Source organism: Gastrolobium bilobum, unplaced genomic scaffold (assembly GCF_033153095.1).
Source record: "Gastrolobium bilobum isolate Gb01-03AN ecotype WA unplaced genomic scaffold, APGP_CSIRO_Gbil_v1 utg9112, whole genome shotgun sequence".
In the NCBI taxonomy this organism is placed as follows: domain Eukaryota; kingdom Viridiplantae; phylum Streptophyta; class Magnoliopsida; order Fabales; family Fabaceae; genus Gastrolobium; species Gastrolobium bilobum.
In genome coordinates this window covers 1-18,006 of record NW_026897171.1, presented here as the reverse complement: position 1 = coordinate 18,006, position 18,006 = coordinate 1, and the positions used below count along the sequence as shown (strand labels likewise).

At 33.4% G+C, this 18,006-nt stretch overlaps 1 protein-coding gene across 1 annotated transcript; it reads right to left on the bottom strand.

Moving 5' to 3' along the window:
* Nucleotides 1-3,053: 3,053 nt before the first annotated feature.
* LOC133304699 (universal stress protein A-like protein) lies at nt 3,054-12,520 on the bottom strand. The gene is made up of 4 exons (XM_061504757.1): nt 12,271-12,520; nt 11,503-11,606; nt 3,691-3,809; nt 3,054-3,221 (listed from the first exon to the last, which is right to left on the bottom strand). The coding sequence occupies exons 1-4, from the start codon at nt 12,518-12,520 to the stop codon at nt 3,125-3,127; spliced, it is 570 nt and encodes a 189-aa protein (XP_061360741.1). The 3' UTR covers nt 3,054-3,124.
* Nucleotides 12,521-18,006: the final 5,486 nt, after the last annotated feature.

The window sequence follows — 18,006 nt, the reverse complement described above, 5'->3', positions numbered from 1 at the left end:
ATACACAATATTACGAAAATAAACAAATTATATAGAAAAATGGAATGTTCTAACCGCATCATGAATATATATAATTATTTTTTTAAGGATTATATTTAATGGCAGTAGGCTTTTAACTTTTTTTTTAATAAATTTAATAAAAGTTTAGTTGGAATAATTTGAAATGTTCCAGAGATTTACTAGTTATATGACTGTGAAATTTCGGGAGACAGGAAAAATGATTATGTGGAAACGGAATGAGTTGTTAATTAATATCACAATATTATATTACATAATTTAAATTATCAATAGGTAGACCAATAAATTTTTTTTCTGAAATTTCTCTGTCACATTCACATAAAAAGAAATTTCTTTAATACTACTGAAGTACCGAGTTAGGTACTCTCTTTTACTAAAAATGGAATTTTTTTTCTTCCATTCTAACATGTACTTCTTTATTTAATTCCTTTTAAATCTAAAAAACTTTTTCCTTTTAGTATAGATGTACCTACATTTGTTGCATTAAAGGTTTTCTTCACATAAAAATGATTGAACCTCATAGATCTTTTCTCCCTCTTCTTTTAACAATGAGACTCATGCATTTTTATGTGAAAGTAGTCGAGAAAATTTCTATGCAGTAAAAACAGAAACATTAATTTTTTTTTCCTTTTTATCTTAATATTTTTTTCTTATCTCTTGTAACTATTAATTTGTTCATAAAAAAAATAAAATTCTCATGCTAATCATGTTAAATACCACATGATCCTTTCCCATCGTATTGTTTGTGTTCGGTTCGGGTGAACTGTGAATGTACACCCAATGGGTGTTAATTGTATGTTGGATCGATACATTCACGGATGTCTATGAGAGAGATACTGTATGGGAGTATGGATCACTGTATACTTGTATAACACGGCAATAGCTAGAGCATGGTGTGTGTGCACAATTATGCTAGAAGTAAAATAGGTTCATGGGGCTTTGGCCCTTCTTGTACTAAAAAAAGGTTCAAAAGTATGTACCTGGGGTCTTTAGCCTTTATTTATAGAGTTTACAATCTTGGGCTCAGGCCTTGAATGCCTCCATGTTGTTAGCATCTTTGATTAGGTTGTTGCGATAGAGAGTTTATCCAATCCTCTACTGATCAGCTTGTTGAGATATGCCCCTTGATCATTTACTAGTGAGTTTGTTGAGATATGGATCTAGTCCATAATAGTTTCCCCTCCAGCCCGACAGTTCGAAAGCTCAATCAGACAGCTGGGGAGCAAAGGTCTGATTCAAATGTCGGCCCAATCGCGTTACTTCATTTAATTTGAGCTTCCCTTTTGGGCCTAAACTATGCCCGGGTGCCGGGGCTAATACTACCCAAAACTTGAAGATAATGTACGATTATTATTCAATGAATTTTATGGAGTTAAAATGACTACAAATTATTTATGATAATCTTAGTAGGAAATTCCAAGTATTTAAAACTAAATCACTTTTAGTGCAAAAGTGAGAATATTGTGTATTTTGCGGTAAAAATATGTACCAGCGAAATTAACTGGAAGCTTAGAAATAAATTAATAATCATTATTCATAAATGTTAGTGAGCTAAAAATAATAAGAGATGCCGAACTTAAGTTAAGAAAAAAGTTAATGAGTGGATTAAGTGAATACATGCATGATAAGGTTAGAGGAACCCACTGAAGTGACTAAAACCACATTTCTCTAACCTTGCACATCATTTTCCCGTTTTCCTAAACCCTAGAAAACGCCTCTAAACACTCACTGGCTGCCATCTCTCTCTCTTCTTCAAGGGAACTCTTGTTCCCTCATGAAAGACACTACTTTTTTTCATCATTTCACCTTTCAAACCTTGTAAACACTTGAAAGCTTGGGTCTTGAGGGAGAAAAACCCATGCTTGGAAGGAGATAGTATGGAACCAATGTACTCAAAATGAAGATTTCAATAATACAATAGTTTTGATGAAAATTGGAAGAGACCTCAAGAGTGATACAACTCACAACAATAAAAAATAAGTATAAAGAAGCAATTCAACAAGTCAATGGATTCAAAACCATCAAGACACATAACCAAGTCCAAAGAGAGATCAATAATCAAGCTAGAACGGAAGTACCTAAGTCATAGAACTTACAAGTAATACATCTATAGGACTTAGACCTATTGTAAAGGTAATTGATTAATATTGAATGAAAGAGCTCAAAGAATACTTATCTATATGTATACATTATCCATGACTTCAAACACTTGAAAGAAATTTGAAAAACTCATGAAAAGAACTTTGACAAGTTTTATAACTTCAAAATCTATTTATCAAGTCAAGGTATTGCATTAAAAATGGTTGGAGGCAAGTTGAAATGCTTTGGAACTCAAAATGCTGCAATTTTCAGTTACTGTTAAGAAAGTATTCAAATACTTTCTTAACTAGTAATCGAATACTTTGTTTCCAGCAAAGTATTCAAATACTTTCCAGCAAATATATATATGAGAAAAATATTTCTCAAACTGCTTTAGATGTATTTATCTTCGGTTCTCCAAAAACTACATCATTTTGTTTATATATTTCTTTATATTAATTGAATCTCCTTTGAATGGTTATGATTCTCTTTTTCTTTCTCTTCCTTTATCACCATTAATCCATCTTTGTACGATTATAATTTAGTGACCGAAAATAAAATTATCTCAAACAGTTTGAGAAACGATAAGTCATATATATATATATATATATATATATAGGGGCAGGATCATCTTACACCGGTGTAAGAATTAGAACTTACACTCAATCTTGACCATTGATCTACTTGTATCCAATGGCTCACATTATTAAAAAATGAGTGTAAAATGATCCTAATCCATATATATAGATATATATATATATATATATATATATATATATATATATATATATATATGTGTGCGTGGATGGTAAAATAACTCAAGGAAATCCAAAAGCAAAAGGAATTGAAAAAGCAACAGTAGTACTCAAGTAAATCTCTTAACATTTATTATTATATAGTTGTTACTTGTTACAATAAGTATTAAAAAAACACAAGCTTCTTAGAGAAAAGGACATTAAAATACATAAATTATATTCCGCACTCTTCCATTGGAAAGACGTTCTTAAACATAGCAGAAAAACTGCAGTCACTGCTTTTTATTGTGCTCCTCTGGTGGTTTCGCAATAAGGATAGGTGTTTTTGCATGATGTACACAATAGTCGCTTACACTTCCAAGAAATGTCCTGCCACCAAATGTATATGTAGAATCATCCATTTATCGAATTGAAATCATAATAAATACTATATATACTAATAAATCACTTCACATCCCAACAATTAATTGCTTGCATTTGATTGAATAAAAACACAAGTAAAGAAATTTCAAAGAAATTTTGGCTTTTAAGCTAACGGAAATATTTTTCTTTATTGATTCAAAAGCTAAATAAATTATCAATCTAATATAAAAATATGCATGTTCAAATCCCACATCATAACATTTGATTGCTTGACTTGTGCAAAATCTAATGTGCATCTACAGTGTGTCACGCGTTGCAAAAATGCACATAACCCACATATATATTTAAGTCTGCAAAATTAGATTGATAAATAATTTGTCAAAAAAAAGTAAACAAGTAAGTTAATGAATCAAAAGGCCAGAGATTTCAATATATATTTATGTATATATTATCATCGTAAGACTAACACACTAACCTTTTGAGCGTGCCAAGGCCACGGCTACCCATGATTAGGAGATTAACTTGCATTTGCTCTGCTGCTTCACAAATCATTTCCCTTGGGTCTCCATGAAGAATGACACTTTCTGCTTTCAACTGCATCATTTAACAATAATGTCATCAGGTTTGGCTTTAGAAATGATTTCCCTAGTGTCTCTATGTTACGGGCAAAAGAAGTAGAGGAGCCCCTACGTGGGTTAAGGACTTTGTAGTAGATGTTAAATTGTACACTTGTGTATATCAGTGTCATATTGGGGGTATAATAGTAAAAGGCTAGGTATTGGCTAGTGAGGTGGCAGTTAGTTAGTTAGTTGGGTCTATGTGTCCATTGTAAGGGAATGCACGTGGGGAGTTAGAAGAGGATTGGTATAAGGGGTCCTTTGTAACACAAAGATCATTCATTCTGAATAAACACATTGAGAATTCTTCTTTTCATTTTCTTGCGTCTCTGTTGGGTCCTTACCCTTAACATTGGTGCTTTCATATTGTGAACTCACGTTGGTTGAAGATGAGACTTCAGGAGCTAGCGGAGGAATTGGGTTCCTTTCAGGCGCGTGTTGATAGAAGTTTGGACGACATGCAACAGCGATATGTGGATCATCAGACACAGTTTGTCACTGTCACCAATCAGCTTCAACAAATCAATGCTGCGATGGTAGGAATCGAGAATCGTTTAGGTGATCAAGGGGGTACAAGAACCAATCCAGTTGGGGGAAACATTGAATCTTCAGGGCAGAATCAATTTCGATTCGACCCTAATGATTCGCGTAATGTCATGCGATCTGTTAAAATGGAATCGCCTTCATTTGATGGAAGGGATCCAGTTAGTTGGATTTTCAGAACGGAGCTGTACTTTGGGTTGCACCAGATTCCAGAGCCTCTCAAAGTTCGATTGGCAGGTATGAAGATGGAAGGAATGGCGGCACCATGGTTCCAATGGTTGTTTAGTGGGAACACAATCCAAACATGGGAGCATTTCAAGGTTGCAGTTAAGCAACGTTTTGGTGGTACCAGATACACTGATCTCAGAGGTGTGTTATCGAAATTAACTCAAGAGGGAGCTCTTGATGATTACATCAGACGTTTTGAAGCATTGATTAATCAGGTAACTGAATTCTGTGATGAAGTTTTGATGAGCTTCTTTGTGTCCGGATTACATGCTGATTTGCGGAGAGCCATCCAATTACATACACCAACTTCATTGCATCAAGCAATGCAATTAGCCTTGACATATGAAGCCCACTATACAGAACTTCGTGTGTCTCTGTCTTCTGTTAATAAGAATTTTTTTTCTAAACCACTTTTTGTTGAACCACTTAATTCCAATACTCCATTTGTTTCCCACAACAAATCGAGTTTACCAGCTCTACCATCTAATCTGCCATCCCATAAACCGAGTGTTTTGGCCTTACCACCTCCAGCCTCTAGTAGGAGAGTGACTAATGACTATTTGCAAAAGAGAAGGGATTTGGGGTTGTGTTATATGTGCGATGAGAAGTGGAATTCCAAGCATGTTTGTAAAGGGAGAATGTTGTTTATGGTGGGGAATTCGGAGGAAGAGGTGGAGGAAACTGAGGAAAACATAGTTTGGCAACCAGAGAAGCTTCAACAGGAGTCTAGGGAGTCAGAATTACATCACATGGATGCAGCACTTCATTCCATGGCCAGTGACCAGAATCCAAGAGCATTGCAGTTTCAAATTCGGTTGAATGGACTATTAGTTCCTATTCTCATTGATTCTGGGAGCTCACATAACTTTGTGCAGAAAGATTTGGCTATTAGTTTGGGTTTGCCTATGGTTAAAATACCTAAAATGAGAGTGCTTTTGGGAAATGGAGACTTTTTAGTATGTGACAGAAAATGCCCAGCTATTGTGTTGAACATTCAAGGGCATGATTTTGTTGTCGATTTATGGATCATTGATTTGACTGGGTTGGGAATTATTCTGGGCATCATGTGGTTGAGTTCCTTGGGAAGAGTCATTCATGATTATAGTGATTTGTCTATGGAATTCAATTAGAACAATCAGAGAATCCTATTGAAGGGGCAAGGAGGAAAAGAGGAGGATTCAATTGCTGAATGTTTTGTGTTGTCTACATTGGTACCTGCAACTAACACTGTCATGGTTGCCAACCCAACCAATGCCATAACAGAACTATTATCTGTGCAGGATACAATTCCTTCAGCTGTGTGGGACATATTGGTCCACTATCAAGAGGTTTTCACAATACCTCAGGGTCTACCTCCCTCTAGAGAATATGATCATGCTGTCCATTTGACAGAAGGGTCAACACCAGTTAACATAAGACCTTATAGGTATGCCCATCACCAAAAATCCGAAATTGAGAAGCAGGTGGCAGATCTGTTGGCTTCTGGGTTCATTAAGGGGGCTAGTGTGTTCTCCAAGTTAGATTTAAGGAGTGGCTATCATCAAATAAGGTTGCAGCCTCAAGACACTTCCAAGACAGCCTTTAGAACTCATGATGGCCATTATGAGTTTTTGGTGATGCCATTTGGCTTAACCAATGCTCTTTCTACATTCCAATCGACAATGAACCAGATGTTTAGACCTTATTTGAGACGATTTATCATAGTATTTTCGATGACATACTGATCTATAGTGTCTCTTTTGAGGAACACTTGCTTCACTTGCAGATGGCTTTGGAGTGTTTGCAGTAGAACCAGTTTAAGGTTAAACTTAATAAATGTGGATTTGCTTTGTTAGAAATTGATTATTTGGGGCACCTTGTTTCAGGAGATGGGGTCAAGGCAGATCCTAAGAAGATTAGTGCTATGATGGATTGGCCCAAACCAAAGAATGTGAAACAGTTAAGAGGTTTTATTGGACTTACGGGCTACTATCGAAGATTCATCTGTCACTATGCCACATTGGCAGCCCCTTTAACGGAATTGCTTAAAAGTGAGTCCTTCAAGTGGACTGAGGAGGCAGATAGAGCTTTTCAATTACTCAAAGAAACCATGACTTCAACCCCTGTCCTTATCTTACCTGATTTTTCTCTTCCTTTTGTGGTGGAGACTGATGCCTCATCAATTGGCATTGGAGCTGTTTTATTACAAAACAATAGGCCCATATCTTTTTTCAGCAAGAAATTGGGACCTCGAATGCAGTTGGCTTCAACATATGTCAGGGAACTCTTTGCTGTAGCTGAAGCAGTGAAAAAGTGGAGGCATTACTTGCTTGGTTCCAAGTTTGTTATCAAGACTGACCATAGGAGTTTGAAGGAATTACTTTCCCAAACAGTTCAGACTTTGGAACAACAAAGGTATGCTTGTAAATTGATGGGATATGATTTTGTCATTGAATATAAGCCTGGTAGTTCCAATGTTGTAGCTGACTCCTTATCTAGAATGTATGAGGAAGAGAGAGCAGGTACTGTTATGACATTGATTTCAGAAATTAAATTTGATATCATTGAGCAAATAAAGGGGGGAAATGCTTCTGATCCAGAACTGATTGCCTTTCATAACAAGTTGAGCAGTGGGGAGTTTGTTGATCCTAAAATTACAGCAAAAGCTGGAATTCTGTATTACAAGGATCGTTTGATGTTAAGTTCCAAATCTGATTTAAAGCAAATTTTGATTAGTGAAGCACATGCTACTCCAATTGGGGGGCATGCTGGTGTGACCCGCACATTACTTAGACTGTCAGCATCTTTTTTTTGGTATCATATGCGAAGGGAGGTAACTGCATTCATTGGGAATTGCCCCATCTGCCAAATGGTGAAAACAGCAACCACTCCTCCTTTTGGCTTGCTGCAACCCTTGGCCATTCCAGTTGGGGTGTTTGAAGATCTTACCATGGATTTCATAACTGGTCTGCCTTTGTCTCGTGGGTTTTCAGTCATCCTTGTAGTGGTTGATCGCCTCTCAAAGTATGCACACTTTGGAGCTTTGGCCAATCCTTACACATCAGCCAAAGTAGCATCCTTGTTCTGTGACATGGTGGTGAAATTGCATGGATATCCAAAGTCTATTGTTTCGGACAGGGACAGTGTATTCCTCAGTCATTTTTGGACATTGTTGTTTAAGATGAGTGGGACTAAGTTGCACACAAGTACAGCTTACCACCCTCAATCTGATGAGTGGGACTAAGTTGCACACAAGTACAGCTTAACAGATATTTAGAACAATATCTTAGAGCTTTCTGTTCTGATGAGAATCACAAGTGGTCCTCCTTTTTGAGTTGGGCTGAGTTGCATTATAATACAGCTCACCATGCTTCAATTGGTATGAGTCCCTTTCAGGCTTTGTATGGGAAACTGCCTCAGTTGATTCCTTATTATCCTAGAGGATCAGTCAAGGTTGAAGCAGTTGATACAGCCTTAGTCCATCGCAATGAGCTACTTGCTCAACTCAAACATCACTTGCAAGAGCTCAAAATCGCATGAAAATCCAGGCAGATAAACATAGAAAAGATATCTCCCTGGCAGTGGGTGATTTGGTGTTGGTGAAACTCCAACCTTATAGGCAATTGACAGCTGCAAGACGACCGAATCAGAAGCTAGCTAAAAGGTACTTTGGTCCCTTTCCCATTATTAGAGTATTGAGCCCAGTTGCTTACCAGCTGCAACTACCAGAGGGGTGTAGGATACATTCTTCATTTCATGTTTCGGTCCTGAAACCTTTTAAGGGACATCATCCTGATTTAGTTCCAACTGTACCTGAATTTAGCTATAGCAATTTTCCTGTCCAAGAGCAAGTAGTTGTTTTAATGTCTCGGACGGTATCTGATAAACATAAATCCGGTACTCAATGGTTGGTTCAATGGTCTCATTCTTTGCCAGAAGATTCTTCTTGGGAGGATGAAGAGGAACTCAAGCTGCATTATCCCCAGCTGAACCTTGAGGACAATGTTGATTTGGTAGACAGGGGTATTGTTACGGGCAAAAGAAGTAGAGGAGCCCCTATGTGGGTTAAGGACTTTGTAGTAGATGTTTAATTGTACACTTGTGTATATCGGTATCATATTGGGGGTATAATAGTAAAAGGCTAGGTATTGGCTAGTGAGGTGGCAGTTAGTTAGTTAGTTGGGTCTATGTGTCCATTGTAAGGGAATGCACGTGGGGAGTTAGAAGAGGATTGATATAAGGGATCCTTTGTAACACAAAGATCATTCATTCTCAATAAACACATTGAGAATTCTTCTTTTCATTTTCTTGCGTCTCTGTTGGGTCCTTACCCTTAAAGCTCTATTAAGGATACATAAAGTACATGCGTTGACCAAAACTAGTAGCTTTATCATATAACTTAAATAATCTTACGTTCTGTTTTATAGAAACTAGGTATGTAATTCACGGGACAAATATGAAAAAACAAAAACAAAATAGCATATGTGCCTTCTGAATATCTGGATTCGGGAACAATACTTTATACATATACGCCAACTAGTGATCAGTATTACATTGCATGGATTCTTTTTAAATTCAGTTAGAATAAAAAAAGAGAGAGATTAAAGACGGAATACAAGTAAAGACGGAATGTATTCCAAGTTTAAGAAAAAACAATATCCATAATTAAATATGAAAAAATAAATTTAAAACAAAAAACAAAAAATAACACATGTCATCGTTAAAAAAAAATGATAAGATAGTATATCTATACATTTTTTTTTTCAGAAGGATTAACGTTAGTTGAGATTGGAAAATAATAAATAAAATAGATATGAAAAAAATATAGGTATAAGTGTATAACATCCTATAAAAAGGGAGGGGAAAATGCTTTTTCTTTTAAAAAGGGTCATTTTAGTTAAAATTAATATTTTTTATTTAAAATTTAAATAAAAAAATCTTCTATTTTCTCTCCCATAATTTTTATTATATATCTTTTTCTCTTACTTTAAAGAGGATAATTCTTTTTTTTTAAAAAAAGGATAATTCTATATCTTTAATTTTAAAAGACAAATATTAAATCCATGATATATATATATATATATATATATTTAAAAGACAAATATTAAATCCATGATATATATATATATATATATATATATATATATATATATATATATATATATAAACAAAATTGCTATTCACGGGTTGACCCATTCAATGGTATATATAACTAGATTAACAAAATTGCAACTTACAAAAAAAAAAAAATTAACAAAATTGCTATTCACTGGTTGACCCATTCAATGGGCAAACTGAATAATTTGCAAGTTTATAAACGTGAATCTGAATCTGGTCTAGTTTAACCCTCGGGTTAAACTGAGTTGACTCTACAAAAAAAAAAAACTGAATTGAGTCACCACTAACACGTGAGCTATTAATATTTCTTATATTATATTTCTTATACTATAAGAGATAATTTTATCTTATATGTATATATAAATATTTTAATATTCATATTTTATTTTTTTCTCTTTTTTCTTCACATAATCTTATATGAACTCTACACATTTTTATATATATGTAAGAGATAAAATTATATTTCCAATATGAGAAAGATTAATTATTTTTTAAAGACCTACCATCTATAAATAACTCCAAGGACCCAGATATCTAGAGAGATAAAAGTTTTTAAATATATATATATTTTTAAAAAAATCCTAAAAATTAAAAGAAAAGTAAAAATAAAAAAAATAACTACCGAGTTGGTAGATCAGCCTGTGAACCGATCCATTTATGACCAATTTGCAGACTGAGTAAAATATAAATAATACATGTCATTTAAAAAAAAGTATATTAAGAAATTAAATTACTTTCAAGTAAAATATCTTCTAACTTAATCAATAACACTATTTAATGCGATATACCGTATAAATTTTTATTTGTATTTAATCGCTTTAATTTATTATTTATTAAATACGTGAATTGTGTAAATTTGTATTTATATTTAACTACTTTTATCTATTAATTATTAATTTATTAGATATATCAACCGTAAGAGTTATATAAGTTCACCGCTAGGGTTAGTCTAGTGGTGTGAGGTGTGTGTTAGGAGTGTGTGTAGTATACGGTGTTGTGTTAAATTCCTTGTAACCTCTAAAGTAAAAAAAAAAAAAAAAGAGTTATATAAGTTCATCCCCATTTACACAAAATCTTCGTTATATCATTTTTACATTTCTTCTCTTTTAGATAATAAAAGAAGAAAAACACATATTCTAACCCACTCTTCTTACCGGCAAAATGGGCTGAGCCCGCCGGGTTGGCCCGCCCCGCTTGACAAATGAGGCGGGCTGGGTTGAGTTTTTCAACCCACCAGCCCGCCAAACCCGACCCGCCAAACCCGCCAGCTCATATAAGTCAGCCCGCCAAGTCTTTTTTTTTTTTTTTAGGCCGTATCTTAGATTTCTCTGCATGCGAGTGACTTTTTTGAATTGTTGTGGACTGCTCATACAACACTTTGTTACTCTATTTTATCCTGATATGATTTTTTTTTTTAATTATTTTTGGATTGAAAGATGCATATTTATATGCAGATTATTAAACACTGATCTTCTTGGTTTCATAAGAACATTAGGATTTTATGCAGATTTTTGTATGCTTTTATGCAAATTTTTTTATGTGATTTTATGCAGAATTTAATTTTTTATATTTTATTTTTATATTTTTTTTATTTTAGGCGGGCTGGCCCGTAGCCCGCCAGCCCACTCATAAAACGGGCCGGGTTACTCAATTCAACCCATTTTGTCATAACGGACCGGGACGGGCTAGTGACGGGCCGGGGCGGGCTCGCCCATATTGCCATCCCTACAAATAACAAAGCTCCTAATTTAAGAAATAGGAATGAATTTTGTTAATGTGGTAAACATGCATTATACGTTTACCTGCGCATCCTTGCACATTTGCAATGCCCGTGAGAGAATAGCAGCAGATCTTTCCTCTTGGGCTTTCTTTACCGAATCCACCACTGTGGATGGTGGATAAGACGCTGTCGAAGCCGGATCACAAATTAATATTTTTGACATGAGATAATTTTACACATAAAGATATATATAGAGTCATGTAAGCAATGTATAGAGAAGAGAAAAAGAATATAAACTCCACATTTAATATAGGTAGGAGGAGATATAAAATTATCTCCTAAGAAACATTAATCTCGTATCTTAAAACACACAAAAGCATATCATTCCCGTAACCACGTTGAAAAATTAAAAATATTTACAAATTAAAAACGCCAACTTTACAAAGATTATTCAATGGGAAACCAAATTTGCTTCTTTATTTTATTTATTTTTTAATTTACCGCTATGCATAAAAATAAAATAAAATAAAATATACCGCTATGATCTAGAGTCAAATTATTATTCATTTAAAATCTTAAATTATTTCAGTATAATCTTCAAATATAAAATAATAATGAGAATATATTTCTTTTCTTTTTTTTTTTGTATGTAATGAGAATATATTTCTAATGTTGAATAAAATAAATTATTTTATGTAACATAAAATAATAAATAATATTCACTTTTTTTCTTTCTCTTCTCATTTAATTGAGTCTTGCATATATATTTATATGTTGCACGAGCAATATGAGAAACATAATAATAATAATAATCAATGAAAATTATATGCAAACTTAAATTTAGCATTACCAGCTCCAGCGGGTCCAACCGGGTACACATGGGTGTGGAATACGGACTCAACATGAACCAGAAACACCATGCCGTCATTATCAGGTGTTGCTGTTCCCACAGTAGCTATGGTGGGGAATAGGTTATCCAGGGCCCACTTAAGAGCATAGAAACTCCCGTCACTCTCGTCTATAGCCACCATCACCTTCATCTTCATCCTCCGCTCCCCTGAACCTGCACTCACGTGATCACCGCCACTAGTTTCCTCCATTGCTTTTGTGTTGTGTGATTGTGTCTCTGTGAAGTGATTAAATATCAAGTCCAGTGGCAATTTTGTATTATTAAGAAGCCTGCCATTATTGTGACAGTTTTGCCCCTGACTTTTTTCGGCTCTCCTAGGATTTTTGTGTCTTGTCGTGGTGGAAACCTTGTGAGACTTGGCAGCATCATAGGCCATGCTTTCAAGAAGAGCGAATACGTGTATACCTCGCAAATGGATATTACCAATAATTTCATGCAGAAAAGGACAAACATAAACGAGAAAAACAAATTGTTCGACAAATTAAATAGAAAGTCTATGATGTGGCCTCACCACAAAGCCTTATTATGCTATTAGCAATCTATTCATATATATGCCAGACATTTTATTAGAATATTAGATAATTAAGAATAAAATATAGGTACCGAAGCTTTAACTAAGTAAGACGATATAAATGATTTGTCAAATTAGGTATTTTAACTTTTTATTTTTTAGTCCAAAGAACGACCCACTAAAGTTAAACCCATAGGGGTATTATGAGTTATATAAAAGGGTTTAATTTGAGTTATATAATAAACTGAAAGATTTTACCAAGTGTGTTACTTGTACAATATTAAGAAAAACTCATTAATCGTAGGGGTATTATGAGTATGATATGACCCATAATTCCTAAAATACGGGTTAGGTTATAGGCAGTCATGTGAATAGGTTTGAGCCATGTTAGACTTTCGCTTAAAAAAGTTAGAGGGGGGATATTTTGACTACCAAAAGTGTTCACTATCACCTTACTACCTATCAAATCACCATTGGATCAAAGAGAGAGAATGTTAAAAAGTTTTTGAAAAGAGAGAAAATGTTAATCCAATGGTGATTAGATAGGTAGTAAGGTGGTAGTGAAAACTTTTGGTAGTCAAAATATCCTCTCTTAAAAAGTTAAGTATATACAAAATACTTTAGGCCTAGTCTGATATGTTAATTTTGTGCTAACTAAAATTATAAGTCTGACCTAGTTTATATTAAAAAAAAAATTAAAAGATTTGGCATAAGCCTATTAAATCTTACTAAATATTTAATTATTAAATATAAATAAAATAATATTACTTTATTATTTAAAATTATTAAAATAATTATTTTATCTTATTTTATTTAAAATAAGTAATATGATATATATAGGCCAACTTGTAGGTTTATAGATCGAATTTTATAAAACAAAGCCTACTGTCTGTTTTTTAAAAAGGTTTTTTTTTTTTGTAAAAGCTTGGGTCTGTTTTATTTTATTAGATATAATAGGTCATAGGCTCTGATTTGTTATGTGACCTATTTATACCTCTAGTTATAGGTAGTTGAATTGATTTTAATTTTTTTGTTGGTAACCTAATTTGAAAATGGATCCTCTTATGTAGAAAAGAACATGACATGGTAATGTGAGAATATCACAATCATAGAAAAATAAATCAACGGTTATGATTTTATAACTTCCTATTATAATACTTTCTCTCTCTTCCTTTATTACCGTTGATCTACCTTTACATGATTATGATACCATATATGACCATATCATGTTTTTTTTTCATATGAGAGAATCCAGATCCAATACCTGATTTTAATTTAATTTGAACCAACTCGATCAAGTTCAACTGATTTAGGTATCAGATTTCCATTTTTTCAACCAAATTGAATCTAAGCCAACCCAATTGCGTTAATTTTATTTTTTCTAAATGATTTAATGTAAAAGTTTATTTGAAATGATTTAAAAATTTTCAATACAAAATGACGCAATTTTTTTGCTAAATATTTCAAAAGAATTAAAAAAAGGTAACTATCAAGTGATACATACTTGATTCCGGTTAAGCAAGGTCTTGGATTCAAGTTCTTGTGAATGTAAAAGAATTTCTTTAGGAGAACTAGCCCCGTTATAATGTGGATATTCCCTGTGGATGTAAAAGGATCAACTGGCCTAACTGGGGCTTACGGCTCAACCAATTCAACCTAAAACCTTAGCGCCCATTTGGTGGACAGAATAGGATAAGAGCAGGATATGTTATGGGGCTGGTAATAGTGTAGATACAAGGTATGTTTTGATGATAATAAAGTTGCAACAACAAAAAGATAAGAGTATTGATCAAGAGCAAAAAGCATCAACCATATGTGGATATTTAAAATGTATGATGTAGCCATACAAGAAGAGCGATGTCATATCAAAGTGGCAAGATCATTGGATCAAGAGCAACAAGGAATAATTAGAAGAGCAACATCAAGATCAAAGACAACTAATCATGAACAACATCTAAGAGAAGCTCAATATCATACCCATGGTGACAAATGATCAAAACCAACAAAGTGTCAAGTATTGTCATATTCAACAAGTCAAAACCTCAAGTTCAGATAAAGATCCAAGACACAAGACATGAAGCTAAGTCTAAAATCATATTCAGAATATATCTTTAGGACTTAGAATATATGTGAGGGTATATGATAAATTGCATTGCATGAGCTCAAAGTTTTTCTCAAATTAAACGTGTTTTTCAAATTGCATAATTAAACTTTATATACTTGAAAGAAATTTGAAAAATTCATGGAAAAGATCCTTGACATATTTTATAACTTCAAAACATATTTATCAAGTCAAGATCTTTCACAAAAAGTAGTTGGAAGCAAGCTAGAACACATTTGAACTTAAAATTTGTTGCTTAATTTCGCTTCTGTCTTCCATACAATTTTTCGTATCTAAGATGATGGATTTGGATTTTGTGTTCTTCATAAAAATTGTAGATATATATTTTATCTTTCCAACGAGACCAAGATCACATCAAGCCGACATGTATAACTCAAATTATAGCCAAAATACGAAACAATGTTATTTTTGTCAAGTTGGGAAACAGATCCCAATGGCTATAAAACGACTAGTTTTCAAAAGTGATCCCAACGACTATAAACAGCTATAAAACGGCTAGTTTATCAAATGAGATCCCAACGGCTATAAACGGCTAGTTTCCCAACGGCTATAAACGGCTAGTTTTCAATGAAAACACTATATATGTATTCCCAATTACTCAAAAACATTGGACATAATTTCTACACATATTAAGTATACTTTGAGAGCTTCTACACTATCATTTGCATATTTTTTTATATCTTTAAAAGATCAAACATATTTGAGCTCATATCTTGAAAATTCATATACCCAGAGTGCTTCAAGTTGTATATCCACACTTTGAGAGTGTATATTCATTTCTAAATATTTCCTTTCTTGTATTCTTGAGTTGAAAGGGTTGTGAGACCCATTGTTTGAGAGGTGGCCAAATACCTAAGTAATTTTAGAGTGAATTGTAAGGTTACCAAGTACCCGTAAACTTGGAGATTGAAAGGTATCCAAGAACCCGAAGTCTTGGAAGATTGTAAAGGTTTGTCAAGCACTCGTGAAGCTTGACCATTAGTGAAAGAGTTGATCGAGCGGCTTCAGTCTGGACGTAGGTCACAAGTAGTGGTGACCGACCAGGATATATTGAGTTTGCAATTCTCTAAACTCTAAATTCTTTATTTGTAGAACTTTAATTGCTTCTTTGATATCTTGTATGTGCTAGTATAAGTTATATAATTGTGATATATTATATATTATGGATTGTCTGAATATATTGATTAGCTTTCCACATATCAAAGTTTACTTGAAGTGATTATTTAGAAACTAGAAGTGGGCTTTTGCGAAAATCTTATAATACTCAATTCACCCCCCTCTTGAGTATGGAAGCCACATTTCTAACAAGTGGTATCAGAGCTTAGTGCTCAATTAGAGGTTTAACCACCTAGAATTAAAGATCCTTGTTGGGGCTTCCAATATAATTTAATTTTAAATCAAACAAAAAAATGCAAGGCTTTGAATGTGATAAACCACCATTCTTTGATGGTAAGGATTTTGAATATTGGGTAAAAAGAATGGAAGTTTTTATTCAATCAATTTATCTTTATATGTGGCATGTTGTAGATAGAGGTTTTTCATTGAAAATAGAAGAATGCATGAATGATTTCAATAAAAGATGTTTTGTCTTCAATCTTGAGGCTATACAAATGCTTAGAAAAAGTGTATATGATGATGCATATGCTAAGATTAAACATTGCATGAATTCTAAAGATATATGGGATACTCTTATTACTATCTATCTTGTCAATGATGATTTTGTGCATAAAGATGCATATAAAGAGCAAAAAGAGCAAAATCCATTGGAAGAAGAAAAAGATGATGAATGCACTCAAGAAGAGATTAAAAGTGATCAAAGAAGCTTAAAACCTCTTTGTGACAATGATGACATTCAAGTTGAGGTAAATAATACAAACCTTGATTATAGTCCTAAATATGATAATTTGCAATGTGCATATGATGATTTGAATGATAGCTTGTTGAACTTGAAAAATAGAAATTTGGCTTCTATACAAAGTATTTGCTTCATTGAAAATCAAATTGAATCTTTGAAAAATATATATGATTTTCAAGAAGAGGACATATCCTTGAATTGTGAACCTTCAACCATTCTTAAAAATTGCATTGATGTTGATAATCAAGTTGAGGAATTATCATCCAAACTTTCCATAATTATAATCTTACTGATTTTCAAGAAGAGGACATATCCTTGAATTGTGAACCTTCAACCATTCTTAAAAATTGCATTGATGTTGATAATCAAGTTGAGGAATTATCATCCAAACTTTGCATAATTATAATCTTACATGCTCATATTCCATGTTTGAAAATGAAAATAATAATGATACTTTTGTACATGGAAAACCTATAAATGATTATGGAAATAATAGCTTGGATAATGATAATAGCAAGAAAGCCAAAAATTTGAAAGTTGAGCTTGAAAAGAACAAGTTATCTTTCAAACACATTGTATGTAATTATTGTGGTAAAGTAGGACATATTTCTCATTTGTGCTATCATAGAAGAAATTATTACATGAGAAATAAGTTGGTTTGGGTTGTCAAAACTTCTATAAATTTTATTCCTAACTCTCAAGGACCCAAGATGAAATGGGTACCAAAAAGTCCTCCTAACTTTTCCAATGTGCAAAAAATTACACAAAATGATGGACAAAAAGGTCAAGAGAAAAAGGAATCATCAAGAAAAATGCTTCCTAGGCCCAATGATAGAATTATCAATCAAAGAAGTAATGGAACTTCAGCCAAAGCTTCTCACATGCGCAAGGTGGAACCTAGAAGGTTCAAAATCGAAAGAGAGAAGCAATGGATAAGAAAAAGTCTCCACTTGATTACAAGGGCCAAGGTATCAAATATCATTACCTCTTATGCTTATTCACATGTGAATCCAATGAATATGAGATATATATCTTTTAGGCCATAGGTAATGGATAAAATCATATGTTCGTGGTTTAAATGTTAAAAATTATGAATAGAGCATGATTATATATATTGGTGTTCACTTATATGTTGATTTCTGACACAGCTGACTTGTTTTACGCATATCTTGAGTTACAAAAATATTT